Source organism: Austrofundulus limnaeus, unplaced genomic scaffold, assembly GCF_001266775.1.
Source record: "Austrofundulus limnaeus strain Quisiro unplaced genomic scaffold, Austrofundulus_limnaeus-1.0 Scaffold1293, whole genome shotgun sequence".
In the NCBI taxonomy this organism is placed as follows: Eukaryota; Metazoa; Chordata; class Actinopteri; order Cyprinodontiformes; family Rivulidae; genus Austrofundulus; species Austrofundulus limnaeus.
In genome coordinates, this window is record NW_013953695.1 from 7,630 (window position 1) to 21,937 (window position 14,308).

The window sequence follows — 14,308 nt, forward strand, 5'->3', positions numbered from 1 at the left end:
GGAGCTCAAAAGTGTGGGAAATTTTTAAGAAAATGAAAGAGAAACCTGTGCAATATCTGCAGAGCKGAACTTGCCTTCCACAGCAYTTATTTTTAGTTAGRATATAGCTAAAATCTAACCATGGTTATACAATAGCAGCTGCATTCTAACGTGATKAGCTGTATGTTTTATATTCAATTAACGTATGATCCGATTAGTCGACTAATCGAATAAATAATCGGTGATTAATCGATTATTAAAATAATCGTTTGTGGCAGCCCTAACACACACACACACACATTGAGAGTCATGACTCACACAGACACAATTCTTAAACACAATATCTCAGCTGGATAAAGGTTTCCTGTAGATTAGTTCTCCATGAACTCCTCCCAGTCTGTAAACTTCTTTCCTCTGCAGGAAGGCCTGAGGACGCTCTGTGTTGCTTATCGGTGCCTGAGCCCTGAACAGTACCAGGAGGTCTGCCATCTGCTGAGCAGGGCCAAGTTGGCGCTGCAGGACCGAGACAGACAGCTGGCCGAGGCTTACGACCTCATCGAGAAAGACCTGATACTGCTGGGAGCTACTGCTGTGGAGGACAGGTGGAGAATATTTCACAATAGAAAAATGTTCTGTAGAAAGGTTTCTGTTACACAGCAACACAGGCAGCAGGAATTTGGATTGCTTCAAATGCTAAAGTACTCCTGAATAAAATACCTTTTTTCAACATCAAATACCCATCAAGTGCTTTTATGTGTGCTACTGCTCTGAGGAAGTACTGTCCTAGTTGTTTGATGAATATCAGGTGCAGCTGAGGCTATTAAAGCTACATCATTTGTTCACCCAGAGGAGAATGAAAGTCATTTCGCTCTGAACTAACTTTAATTGTTACAGTTCATGTTTCTGTAATTGCCGAGTAACAACAACCCCTCCTTGCTCCATTGTTTTTCTTCCACAACAGGCTGCAGGAGAAAGCAGCCGACACCATTGAGTCCCTCCACAAAGCTGGCATGAAGGTGTGGGTGCTGACCGGAGATAAGATGGAGACCGCATCTGCTACGTGCTACGCCAGCAAGCTGTTTCGCCGCAACACCCAGATCCTGGAGCTGACCACCAAGCGCACGGAGGAGCAGAGCCTTCACGACGTCCTGTTTGACCTGAGCAGGACAGTGCTCAGGCATTACGGGGGKATGACGCGAGAAACCTCCTCTGGGTGCGTGCTTGTCTGTTAGTCACTGAAGAAAACGAAAAAGGACGATAATTTATGTTTGGCTTGTCTCGTGTTGGTTCAGTTTATCTGACGACTACACCGACTTTGGCCTGATAATCGACGGAGCCACCCTCACGGCAGTTATGAGACCAGGCCAGGAGGGCTCCAACTCAGGGAACTACAAAGAGCTCTTCCTAGATATCTGCCGCAACTGCAGCGCCGTGCTCTGCTGTCGAATGGCGCCGCTTCAGAAAGCGCAGGTACAATCTATATCTATCTTTTTATRTATCTATGCCCATCACCCCATGTGGGGCATAGGCCGTCTGAGTTTTTTCCWTTGCATCCTGTTTTGGGCCCAACTTCCTAGGTCACTCAATGTGAGCCCTAATCCAACTGTTCTTCAGTCATCCTCTTTTCCTTTAACCCACTGGATCCCATCCAACGGGTTATAATATTTTTTGTGGTTGAACTTTAACAAGAAATCAATCAGAATTTGCTCCTGTGTATAATACGACCCCCACCCCCAACTTTATTTTGGGGTTAAATATTTTGTGTTATAAAAATATAATACAGGAAGATGAAATATAAATGTGTTTATGATGATCCATATAGGAAGTCATTGGTGTGATTTTATTTATTTTATTTTTATATCTTTTTCAGATCGTCAAGATGATCAAAACATCCAAAGAACATCCGATCACTCTCGCTATTGGAGACGGTGCTAATGATGTCAGCATGATCCAGGAGGCCCATGTTGGCATCGGTTAGTGTTCTGACATTGTGGCCAATGTTACAGAAACAAGAAATAAAACATTACATTTGGAGTAGGATATCAAAATCTCAAACTTGAAACAGTTGTCACTAGTTGCTCTGGTGCTCTAAGTTTAATATTTATTTATTCATTTAAAGAGCACTAATTTAAGAAGCACCATCTTAAAGTTTTAGTATTGCTTAATATTGGACTTGTTTTTTTGTCATGTTACACTTATCCACCATGAAAAGTTTAGTGTTTGTTCATTTGTCTGTTAGCAAAATATCTAARGAACCACTGGACAGCTTAATGAAACTCTCAGAAAGTAATCATTGGATGTTCCTCTACAACTGAGTACATCTGATCCAAGATTTAATCAAGACAAAAKTGATTTTAACTCAGCCATTTTTATAGATATTGAGGCAAAATTTGGTGTGGTAGTAGCTGAAACTCATCCCCAACATAAACTCAGAGCACTTGTAATTCATGCAAGAACTTTGTTCGAAACATTAGGATACAAGGAAGTGGTTGACATAAGCATTCCTTCAAGGAATGCTTGTGTCATCTATCTGTTTATGGACGGTCTTAATAGAGGGATAGGTTGGATCTTTTAATTGTTCCAAAAAAGTGTTATTTCAGTGTTACTCCAAAACTTGTTACGGGTGCTCTTAAGTGGCCGTGATAGCTTGGTGGTCAGTGTTGTGGTCTTGTAATCCTGAAGCTGCAAGTTTTAGCCCAGGTTGTGTCGGGAAGGGAGTCGTGTGTAAAGCAATTGTCAAYTCTTGTGTTTTGTTCACACTCTGGCCATTCCTGCAGAATGGAGCATTGAAAAGAGAAAATAAAATGACCGATGCTCCTAAACATGAACTTAAATAGTTGCCAGTAAAATATGTTGCTTTTAGACTCCTTCTCAATAGGCAAAACCAATTTATTAAAGTGAGGAGTGATCCATKCTGGTCCTTGAGGGCCACCATCCTGCATGTTTTAGAGGTTTCTCTGCTCCAGCACACCTGATTTGAATGAATGGGTGATTAATAGGCTTCTGCAGAACTTGAAGAGGTAATTTAATAATTGAAGCAAGAGAGTTGGAGCAGGGAAACAAGTAAAACATGCAGTATTACGGCCCTCGAGGACCAGGATTGGACACCCCTTCATCAGACAAAAAGAGCTAATCTGGATTCTGTTTTATTAATRCAGCATGTTTGGMTWTRWYSRTRWWGCWGCWWYAYSRWYAWAKCCATTCTTCAGGTKAAAGAAGGTAAAACWGTAAATGTTAATCTTGTGGCAGTACGTTCCATTCTAAASATGTTTGTTGACTCTAGGTATCATGGGTAAGGAGGGTCGTCAGGCRGTTAGAAACAGCGACTACGCCATCCCAAAGTTTAAACACCTCAAAAAGATGCTGCTGGTCCACGGACACTATTACTACATACGAGTCTCTGAGCTTGTGCAATACTTCTTCTACAAGGTGATTACCCTGCCCGAACCATATCCTGTGGTTTGGCTGCTTGTTTAAAAAGATTTACGTATATTTATAAATGTAGGACAAAAGGAACAAAAACTGTGACATACCTTTTGTAAAAGAGCTCGTTCTCTTTTCTTTTTTTTTTTTTTTGCCTCCCCCAGAATGTCGTTTTCATCTTCCCACAGTTCCTCTACCAGTTCTTTTGTGGCTTCTCCCAACAGGTGGGTAGAGACATAATGAAAGAACTGTCATGAAAACAACTAAAACGAACAAAAACGTAATTGAGCTTTTTGTTCTGAACAGCCTCTCTATGACACCGCCTACCTGACTCTCTACAACATCAGCTTCACCTCGCTGCCCATTCTCCTCTACAGCCTCATCGAGCAGCACATTAATGCCGACATTCTGAAGAAGGATCCCTCTCTTTATAAGTTGGTGTTGAAATGTTTTGGGTCGTCTTTTCTCTTCGGGTTTGGGATCTCTTATCAGCTAGATGAGCTAACATMTAGCTTGTCTTTGAAACACATCCTTAAATAGTGTTTCAGTGATCCATGTTGCTGAATTTACAGCATTTACATGTTTTGCTTTTTCATTCCAGAGCTGATCATGACTGTAATTCTGCSTTTTTGTTTCCAGAGATATTGCAAAGAACTCCTTGCTGAAGTGGTCCAGCTTTATTTACTGGACTGCCCTGGGTATATATGATGCCATTGTGATGTTCTTTGGTGCTTACTTCCTGTTTGACAACACAACTTTTACCAGCAATGGACAGGTAACAATAATATTRCRTTTTAAGCCTCTTTGTTTCATTCAGGGAGAGTTCTTTGGCAAAAATTGTCTTTGATACAGTTAAGTAATGCGTTCTTTCTGTTTTCCTCCTGTGCATTTTGTTTTCAGAATTGTTTGCACATCATTTTTGTGAAGCTCATGTTTAAATGTTGGACATTTATAATTAAAATTAACTAAAAGCATAACATTTCWGATAGTTAGCTGTTTTTGTTTCCTCGCAAAGCAAAGAGGGGTCTTGGAAATGTCCTCAATTTGCTTGTCTTGTGAGCTGGATAACTTATATAAAAAAAGTGAGGAATCGACTCTGTGGCTTCATCTAATGGCTTTTTCAAAAAAACAGTACCACCAAATGGCCAAACAACCCATTCAACGTTGAAACTCCCTCTGGCAGTTCACAAGTCACCGATGGAGGCGCTCTCTTACCACGCTCAAACGCGCCTTCAGAGTACATTTATTCAGTGCAGGATCAAAAGAGTTGCAATAAAGGGAAATAAACTCATCTYCCCTGATGTGTAGCTGCTGCTCAAGCTTCTGATGAGAGCAACAGGAGTCACAGAATCACTTGTGTCCCTTAATATATCTCACAGATCGAAATACGCATTTTTAGAGTTTTCAGTTTCAAAATAATCGGACTTTTATCACAAGCTGCGTTTCCATTGACCATGAAAATGCGCAAATTAGAATTTCGACAATAAATTTGCTCAACGGAAGCACGTCAATTTCTAAAAAAACTTATYTTTTTCGACAAAATGGTTTTGAGCTAGGATAAGGTGGTTTTTCGGCCATTTCAAAATTGGTGTATTTCTCAAAACTGCAATAGAAACACTTTTTTTCGCATCACAGGAGTCATGTGATCAGCAAACGGCTGTTTCTACTGGCGAAAAAGATGACAACAGGAAATAGAAGTAGTTGTAAAATCACTGAAGTTGTAAAAGAAAGTAGTAAACTCACCGACTACAATTTCCCAAAAATGCCGCATACGTAGCCGCTCCCAAGTAAAAGGAGCTTGTCGCTGGAAAGCCTGGATAAGACGCCGACGTCTTCTCTGATGGCTGATGATGAGCGCTAGTGCCGTGGTAGCAATATGCTATGTGTTTACATCCATTGCTGCCATGCTTGTGATGACTTATCGCGAGAACAAGTGTATTCATGCGTGACTTTAATAGCATTTCTTACTTAATGGAAACACTGTAATTGCGAAACTATGTTTTTCGACATTACCAGAGTATCGACAGAGTTTTGCGCACATTTGCAATGGAAACGCAGCTATAGTTGTATCTCCACTGCTGCATACGTTTAGCTAGTCTCTGTGCCGAACCCCTCCCACAATGTTTAAATCCAAAAAGAGTCAGTCTACGGTGTTTAACATAAGAAACCCTTGGCTGGTTGGTCTCCGAAGGTGTCAGTCTGCACATTATTCTAGATCAGAGGAGCCCAAAGTGTGGCCCGCGGGCCAAAATTGGCCCGCCAAGCCATTTGATTTGGCCCACCAACAGTTGCCAAAGTTACAAGGTTGTAACCTGTTATCCTATGTAGAAACACAGTGTTTCCATTGGTCAAATGACTATATAAAAGGGCTGTAGTGAAGGTTTTCATTTATGGTGCTGACTTTATCTTTGATTTATTAGGATTAAACATGAAACATGAAATGACAAGAAATATTTAGATCAGATTTAACCCCACATGTAGATTTGCACACTTTATAAGGCCACAAAAACTCATATTTTATCAATTTATGAAATGTCCCATGAGCCTTTGCTACTTGAGTGTATGGCAGACTTTCTCCAAGTGCACAGAATAAAACAAAAGAGGGCCATTGCATAGCTTAATCTTTAAAAATAAAGGACTTTACTTTAAAATTATTTGTATTTCATATATTATATTACTGCATTTGGCCCGCAGCCCCCCGATAGATTTTCATTTTGGCCCACTCAAGGAAAATGTTTGGGCACCCCTGTTCTAGATGCTATGCCGGCTCACCTTTTTCAGAAGTCAACATTACTACCTGAGGTACAGAGGCACTACAGAGGTGGGGTGTTTCAGCCCCCCTTCTCTGCCTCAGTGTGTCTTCTGAATGGACCAAGGTAGTCAGAACGTGTCGGTAATGTAATATGGCGTCTTCTGAAAGAACCTTAGATGTAACAAATATCTCTATCGAAAATTGGGTTGCCATGTCAAAATCCAAGATGGCCACCACCATATTTGATAATCTGCCACCCCGATCATTTGAATAAACTGTGCTTTCTAGTTTTTATGTCGTTTAAAAAGATAGTTTCCTCAAATAATTTGGGTGGCCTGTGGGGTGGCCAAAGATTAATCTGTGATGAGCAAGACCACTATCGGCCACCCCTCGGCTCTGCCATTGCARGTGGTGGTGGATGAAAGTGCTCTATCTGCTCAGCAGGACCCATCACACTGTGCCGCTTCAAACAAGGAAAAAATAAATAAATAAAATAAAATCCAGCAGACTCTGTTCTTATACCCTCTGTAACTCCTGTACCCTTCAGTATGTTTAACCAAAAATTCTAGTCCAGAAAAACTCAGAACTTGAAAACTACAAACATTCATTATTGAAATCCTTTAGCTGGGACATCAACTTACTGCTTGTTAATCTTTTTTGCAATCATTTAGGTTCATTTTTGTTTTAGTCTTGGTTTTGTTGATCCATTGTACCCCAACCTCAATGACGTAAATGTTGGATGAAATGTGATGTGACAGTTCAGACTACAGCCGTTTAAAAACACTGGATATACATCCTCTTGGTAGTTGAAAAAATCTGTTTTGTCACATTCAGATTGTCATAAAAATATTTGATATGGACCATCTGTATGAACAGAAAATGGATTTTGGTCACTATTGCCTGCAGTTTTACTCTTTTTTTTTTTGTAAAGGCTCACTTATCAAAAAGACAAATATTCTGCATTTTTCAATAATCGGTGAAAAAATGTGGCTTTTTTGTATCCACAGTCTTGATCTGCAGAGGACTGCCCCGGTACTTGCTTAGAATCCAACATTTTCAGTTCGCGTCAATGTAGCACCATGTCCTGATGAMATGGATTCCTTTTCAGGAGAGGAATTTACAAAACACCTTTCTAAAAAAGATAATCAAAGCTAAAGGCTGTAACTGTAGAAAGGAGTATTAATAAAGCAGATTATGTTCATCGTGGCAGGTTTTCCATCATCTTCTTTTGTCCTTTTTTTGGTTTATTTTAACATTTAAGCTTTACTCCCCCTCCCTATTACATTGTAACGGTTTTAAGCTGCTTGATCTTTTTTTATTGCTTGTATAATTTTTTTCTTCTCATCTTCAGCCACAAATTTGATTATTTGTTTATGGGTTTCTTCTTGCCACATTCTTGTTTTCTTCCTTTACTCTTACCTTTGTGTTGCTGTTTCTTTTTGCTTTTCTTCCCTCCTCCCAGCTAATGACAACCAACACACAGATGGTAAGCCTGTCAGTCTCTCTGCCATCTCCCTCTCTAGTTTCACTCACCTGTTTCCTGTTTTCATCAGACATAGTGCCCTGTTCACTATTCATGCCCTCCTCCTGTGTCCTCGCTCATGTCCAGATGTTTAGAAAACTCCTCCTGCCTGCTTCCTTTGTGTTATTTCAGCAGAAGGCAGATAAATGAAAACATTCCTCTTTTTATTTGCACTTCCTTTTTACAGGCTAACTGATAATAATGAAGAATAGAAGAATCTGGTGCTCTTGAAATGCTCCAGAAAGACTAAAACCAACAGACATTTTAATGAAAAAAATATGTAAGAAAATGTTTTAAACTTAAAATTAAATCAAGTAAACTTTATTTATAAAGCATCTTTCATTCATGGGTGTATACCAGAGTGACAAACAAACCCAGAATATCATTTAAAACAAAAACAAAGGCAAAAATCACTAAGCAATGGTGACTATGACATGAATTGAGTGAAAAAACAGACAAAATATAATTTGGTATATTTGGGAGGTTCAGATATGGTATAATATAAATAACTTTTTAAAAATTTAAAACAAAATAATTTAAAAAGAATTATGTATCTGTGTTTGCATACTATGTGTAAAAACATTCATTTTAACATTTGTAAACTATGTTTTACATACTTTTTAATAATGTTTAAATTCATATTTTTTAAAAGTCGTCCACACAATAAGATTGACTTTAACTGTGAATCGTCACATCAAACCGAGGATTACGTCACAATCTGGTGAAATGAGATCTAGGCACCTATAGTGCATCAGTAAAATAAAAAAAATATATAGCAATTTTGTCAACATGTGTTAAATAAATACCTGATTTATGTGTCCCTCGAATTAAATGTGCAAAATATAATCTTAAAAAATGTTTTGAAGCACAGTACCAATAACTAACAATGATTTTGAGCAGAAAACCCTAGATTTTCTGCTGGTTTTGCACGCTAGAGAAGCTATTTACAATACCAGCTGGGAAATCCCAATATTTAAATATGAACTGAGGTTTTCTCCATTAAATGAAGAAGAAATCCTCATTAGAATTTATTAAAAACTGGATTCAGACTTAATTTTTGAGAGGCGTTTCTGATCAGCAAAACAATTCAAACCAAATCTCTCGCTGATGATATAAAGATTATCGAAGTATCAAAATGAAGCGTAAAGACAAATCTAATAATGTTATAGTGTAGTTAAGCCAAGTGTGACTTAATCCTTGATCTAATGTGAAGGGTCACATACTGTGTGCCCAAAATTAATCTAAWGGCAACAAACTACAAAACAGAAAACATACTTTTTTTTCACAATAAATACTGCAAAYATTGGAGCAAATAAAAAGACTAGATTATTTATTTTCTAAAAAKAACATGCAACACATTTTAATTTAATACAGAGCTTAGTTTTAAAGCACAAAGCACTTTGTTTACCTTCAAAAATGATAGACAAAAAGATACAATGTAAAAAGAGGCTAAACAAGGTCTGAGCTTCACAGCTGCATTTTAAAATGACTACAGTGATAATAAAGAAGTAGTAGGCTATATGTTCCAATAACTTTATAATTCTTTATTCGACTAAATCACAAACCACAAGAAGCTTTTATTATTTTGTTAACTTAGTTTGAGTTGATTTTACATGATTCTTCATTTTTTTAAACACAAGCTGCATTGCAACAGATTACGCTGGACTTCTGTTTCTTCTTGATTCAGAATCAACTGTTCCCTTAAAACCTAGGTTTCCTCTGCAGAATGAAAACATACTTCAACGTAAATGTTTCCACCCATCAGCCGTCTGATTCTCCACTCTTCACCTGAATGTTGCCACCTGAACACTCTTCCATCTGTTTGATTGATTGATTCCTCTTTAAATGTCCTCCTAAGTTAATTATTAACTGGACTTCTACGTGTTGGTTTTCTTCAACCTGTTAATGCAGACACAATGGAGGCAAAAACAACAATAAAAGAAAAAAAAAGAGTTAGTGACATTAAACCATCTGTGAGTGGACTTATTTATCAGATGTGRGACGATAAGAGCTGCTGTTATTTTTCCTTTGCAGATGTTTGGAAACTGGACATTTGGGACTTTGGTCTTCACTGTGCTCGTCTTCACTGTTACTTTCAAGGTGAGCTTACAGACAGTTATGTGGCGGGACAGGCCAACGTCCCATGTTTGTCAGTGGATTTATCGGTTTGTCAGTGGGTCATTGATTAAATCTCCCCCAGGCAGTTCCTCTAATAGACTTTCATTAGGGCGTAAAATATTCTGCTCTACAGARGCATCCTGCTGGTTTTGATGTGAACACTAGACCTCACGTGAGCTCATCAAATGCAGGAATAGCATTCAGAAAAACTTGCTTTCTCCTACAGAGAAGATATTTTGTTACTATTTGGAGCAGACAAGAAGGTCCTGGGTTTGATCCCTGGTTTGCACTCAGGGTCTTTCTGAGAGGTGTTTGCATGTTCTCCTCAGGATTGCGTGGGTTTGTTACTCTGGCTTCCTCTCAGATGAAATACATGAATGTWAGGTTGCCTTCAGGCCCAGGCCTCCCTGGCAAAAGAGATCTATGATCTCCATGTAAATTTCCTGGTTAAATAAAGGTTATAGAAACAACATTAAAGAACCAACTTGAAATCATCACAAAAGCTATGTTTTTGTGTTACTTGTCAGTGTTTGCCACAGAACATAGGTATTTATTTGTATATTTAGCTAGACATGTAGTATGAAAACATAGTGGGTGTTGTACTTTAAAACGAACAATGCAAATAAAATCTTTTCCTGGTCTCTTGTCTGACTTGCAGCTGGCTCTAGATACACATTACTGGACCTGGATCAACCATTTTGTCATCTGGGGGTCGCTACTTTTCTTCGTGGTTTTCTCTCTACTTTGGGGAGGAATCATCTGGTAAGTTTTTTTGAATTTGTCTATTTTAATGAATGAATTACAGGATGTTTTATTWGTATTTTTTACCCTTCAGGCCTTTTCTGAACTACCAGAGGATGTACTACGTGTTCATGCAGATGTTGTCCAGCGGTCCTGCCTGGCTCAGTATAATCCTCCTGATAACGACCTGCCTGCTGCCAGATGTGGTGAAGAAGGTCATCTGCAGGGCGCTGTGGCCCACCACCACTGAACGCATCCAGGTGGGTTCAAACCTAAACAGATTAGGGTGTTTGATTTGTCAAGCCTTTTTTTTATGTCTTATTCTGAAATCAGGASTTTTTAAAATATCTATGCACATTTTAGCCCTTTTTTCTTCCCCTACTGAAGATGSAGAAAACTAAATGTGCTTACTCAGGTAGATCAGTCCCACTAATTTCTGCTTATTGTAATGAAACACTTCATTAACTGTGTGATGACCGRGMGRCGGTGGACATTTCTACGTCCCCACTTGACTGGATGGGAGTCTTTAAGCCCCTCCCGTCTGTGTGCAAGCACTCCTTTTTATTTCTTAGACGAGCACAATAGATATTTTTAGCATCTAAAGCTCAGAATGTTTTATTAATGAAGAAAAACGAGTCTTTACCAAGTCTGGAGTGTCTGCTCTGCTGTGAGGAGAAAAAGTGCTGTGTTGGTAAAGACGTTAATTGTTTATTAAGTTACTGACATTTCAGAAAAAAGGCAGAATAGATGCATATTTTCAACAAATGATGACAAATGATGATTTGTGGTGTTTCAAGCCAAAYTAGTCATAAATTGCTCCTTACCAGGTGGATTACCACAGCATCTGTTCCAAACAAACATTAAACTTTACTGCATTGATTTGAGAGCACAAAAACATCACTAATAGCACCAATCATCAATTTTTCATTAGACTCKAGCGTTCGGTTTGAAACAGGAATAAAAGAACAGAGCAGACATATTGGCTTCAGAGGGATGAGATTCAGCGTGTGAATAAATAATAAATGTTAAAAGGCTGCAGCTGTCTCCTYAACAGAAAGACTGTCCTTTTTCAACTTTCAGCACCTTTTAAACGTCTCAATCTTTTTTTCAATCTGCTTGTTTTTCTAAAATTTGACCAAAAAAAGAAAGTTTTTGTGGCAAACGAATCCCTTGAATCTGTCGAGATATTTTTAGCCCTTTAACATTAGAAGGACGGTTTTTAGCTGTTTTGAAGTGCGGTTCTGTGGAACAATGAACAATCAATATCTTACCTGTAGGCAGCTTTTTTAATGATCTCAGCTTGGAGAAATGGTTTAACTTTGGCATGCACGGCATCAGGCGATATACATTTTTCCAGAATATTATATGTTTACTCAGATCTCTAGATTTTTTTTATTTTATTTTCAGGACTAAAAGCAACATCAGGAGCTAACAGTAACACCTTTGCTATAGCCTGGGTCACTGCCTGTGGGAAACTCATTATTTCTACCAGAATAATCATGAAGTGTTAAATTGAAGATGTTATTAAACATCTTACAGTTGTTTTAAAAAGGCAGAAATGTAGTCAGAACTAACCTTTATGGCTATGTTTACACTGCACACAAAAGTGAACCAAATACTTTTTTTTAACCCACATGTAACCTATATTTGATTATTGTTTTTTTATGACAGTCGGAACTTGACAAATCTATTATTTTTTTAATCCATCCCAGGTCATTTTCATGTGTGGTACTAAAACAGATACAGTATACTGTATATGTGATGGTTTTTTTTAAAGTGACCTCAGTCTGAACGGTTCTGATGCTTTTCAATCAGACTCTCCTGCCACAGAGGGAGGAGTAACTGGAACAATCCAGATATTWATATTATTGATGCTGTCATGCAATTTCTCTCTCCCACTTTCAGATAGAGAATTCCTGTCAGTTAAACTTTTCGTCTTGTAAGTGGGAAATTCCCACTTCCCAGTACAACTGAGCTGGTGAAAATGCAGCTAAATGAGGCATTTTTTCAGTGCCTGGCCTCAAACCTGGGTTCAGCATGTTTGCATTAGCCCTTATGACCCAGTTCCACCCAGGTTTGTGGAACCCTGAGATCCGTTGGTTCTAAACAGACCAAGATGCTCGGCCCCATTTGATGTCAGCTACTGTTGCTCATTGATTGGTTCACTGACCGGGGGGTTTATGTGATAGAGATGAAACTAACTTTATGTGAATTGTTTGTATTTAAAAAAAAGAAAAGAAAAGAAAAAAAACATTTTTCTCTACAAGATTTTAACTACACAACAACAGCAGCAAGCTACCAAACAACAACAATCAGCTAAAACTCACTATTAGCTTACCATTTTGTGTCGTCCTGCCCTCTCGTCTTAAGTCATACTACTGGGTGGTCAGGTACAGCCTTCTGTAGTTTTCCTTTGAGTTTGGTGTAATTTTTACTGTTTTTACTGTTACTTGAAGGCCAAATTGAATGCTGCGGTGGCCCCAGCGGCCTTGAGTTTGACACGTGATCTTGACCATTCAATTTTCATAATATTTGTATTTACAAGATGACATTGACAGGTGTGTGTTGAGAACCTGTTTTTAACATGTTCATTGAACATGACTTTACTCAGACTCCTACTTGAGCTAATGCAGAGTGGATCCACACATGCTAACTCATAGCATCAATACTTCTGTAAACACAGCATGTGTATGACGTAGGGCTGGGCGGTATGACCTCAAATTCATATCACAGTGTAAATTGAATCCCTTCACGGTAACGGTATATATTGCGGTATAAAATTATCATAAAAAGTAAAGATAATGTAATCTTTAGAGCATTTTTTGCAGAAAACTGTAATCTTAATCAAACCCAAAGGGTTCAACAAGATTTTTTTCTTTACCTGCCCGAAAAGAAAAGTTACCTGCCTGAAACAAAAACGTTCAAAATTCTGATAAAATATAAGAATAACGTGTACTGTATTTATACTACAAAAAGATTAACATAGTTATACAGAGGTACATAATATATGACATCTGATTTAGCTGATGCAGACTGAGTCACTCACAGTCAGTCAATTGTTTTATTAAAAACATCTTCTAAAACCTTTTTAGACTTTTCCAGTGATTCCCCTACAGTACTGGCCTTGGGAGGGCAGCTTATTAAAACAGAATGATCAACAGCAGCAGCTTTGTTTTAAATATGATTTACAGAACATGAAAGTCTGCAATTTGCATTAATTGAGTCTTATATAGTGAAGCTTATATCTAAAGATACATTTAAGATATCTTGAAATGGAGTCTCCCTACAACTTAATGATAAATCTGATGTTATTTATACTAGTCAGAATATAATTAGATATATCTTAAATAGGTATTTTACCTTGTCAAAATACTGTATATTAAGAGATGTCTATTTATTTGTTTGTTTCATTCATTTATAAAAACAAAACAATCTATGTACACCTAGCCTGTTTAAACCAGACCCTGTCCTTCACTTTGCTTCGTACAAGGGTCTGGACTTGATGCATAGACATGTGATTCTTGCAGGAGGCGTGGCCTCTGCTGAAGTTTAAAAGGACTGGATCAGTTGGCTGTGACGTATGTTGCTGTGACGGAGGCTAAGCTAAGAAGCTAACCGGAAATCTCGTGTGCTGTAAACAACCCTACTGAGAGGAGAAAAGTATCGAGCCAAATGAGACGACTGTAAATGAGAGCTGCTGCTTTGTCAGACAATTTTAATATTATTTGGAAGCCTTATCAACACAGACTGGCTTCATTCACTTCCTCCACTGC

The 14,308-nt window shown here is 38.2% G+C and overlaps 1 protein-coding gene across 9 annotated transcripts in view; it reads left to right on the top strand.

Annotated features, from left to right (window-relative positions):
* Window positions 1-14,308, top strand: part of LOC106534870 (probable phospholipid-transporting ATPase IH) — a gene marked incomplete at its 5' end in the record, with an annotated part of 29,835 nt that overhangs the window by 7,536 nt on the left and 7,991 nt on the right. For 7 of the 9 annotated variants that reach the window (XR_001312395.1, XM_014031641.1, XM_014031642.1 and 4 more), the window contains 12 exon segments: window positions 400-581; window positions 941-1,192; window positions 1,272-1,449; window positions 1,850-1,952; window positions 3,263-3,408; window positions 3,567-3,626; window positions 3,709-3,836; window positions 4,042-4,177; window positions 7,617-7,640; window positions 9,711-9,776; window positions 10,453-10,556; window positions 10,630-10,795. Coding sequence is in view for 7 of the 9 variants with exons in the window: in XM_014031641.1 (XP_013887095.1) it covers window positions 400-581; window positions 941-1,192; window positions 1,272-1,449; window positions 1,850-1,952; window positions 3,263-3,408; window positions 3,567-3,626; window positions 3,709-3,836; window positions 4,042-4,177; window positions 7,617-7,640; window positions 9,711-9,776; window positions 10,453-10,556; window positions 10,630-10,795 (1,545 nt within the window). 9 annotated transcript variants of the gene reach the window in all.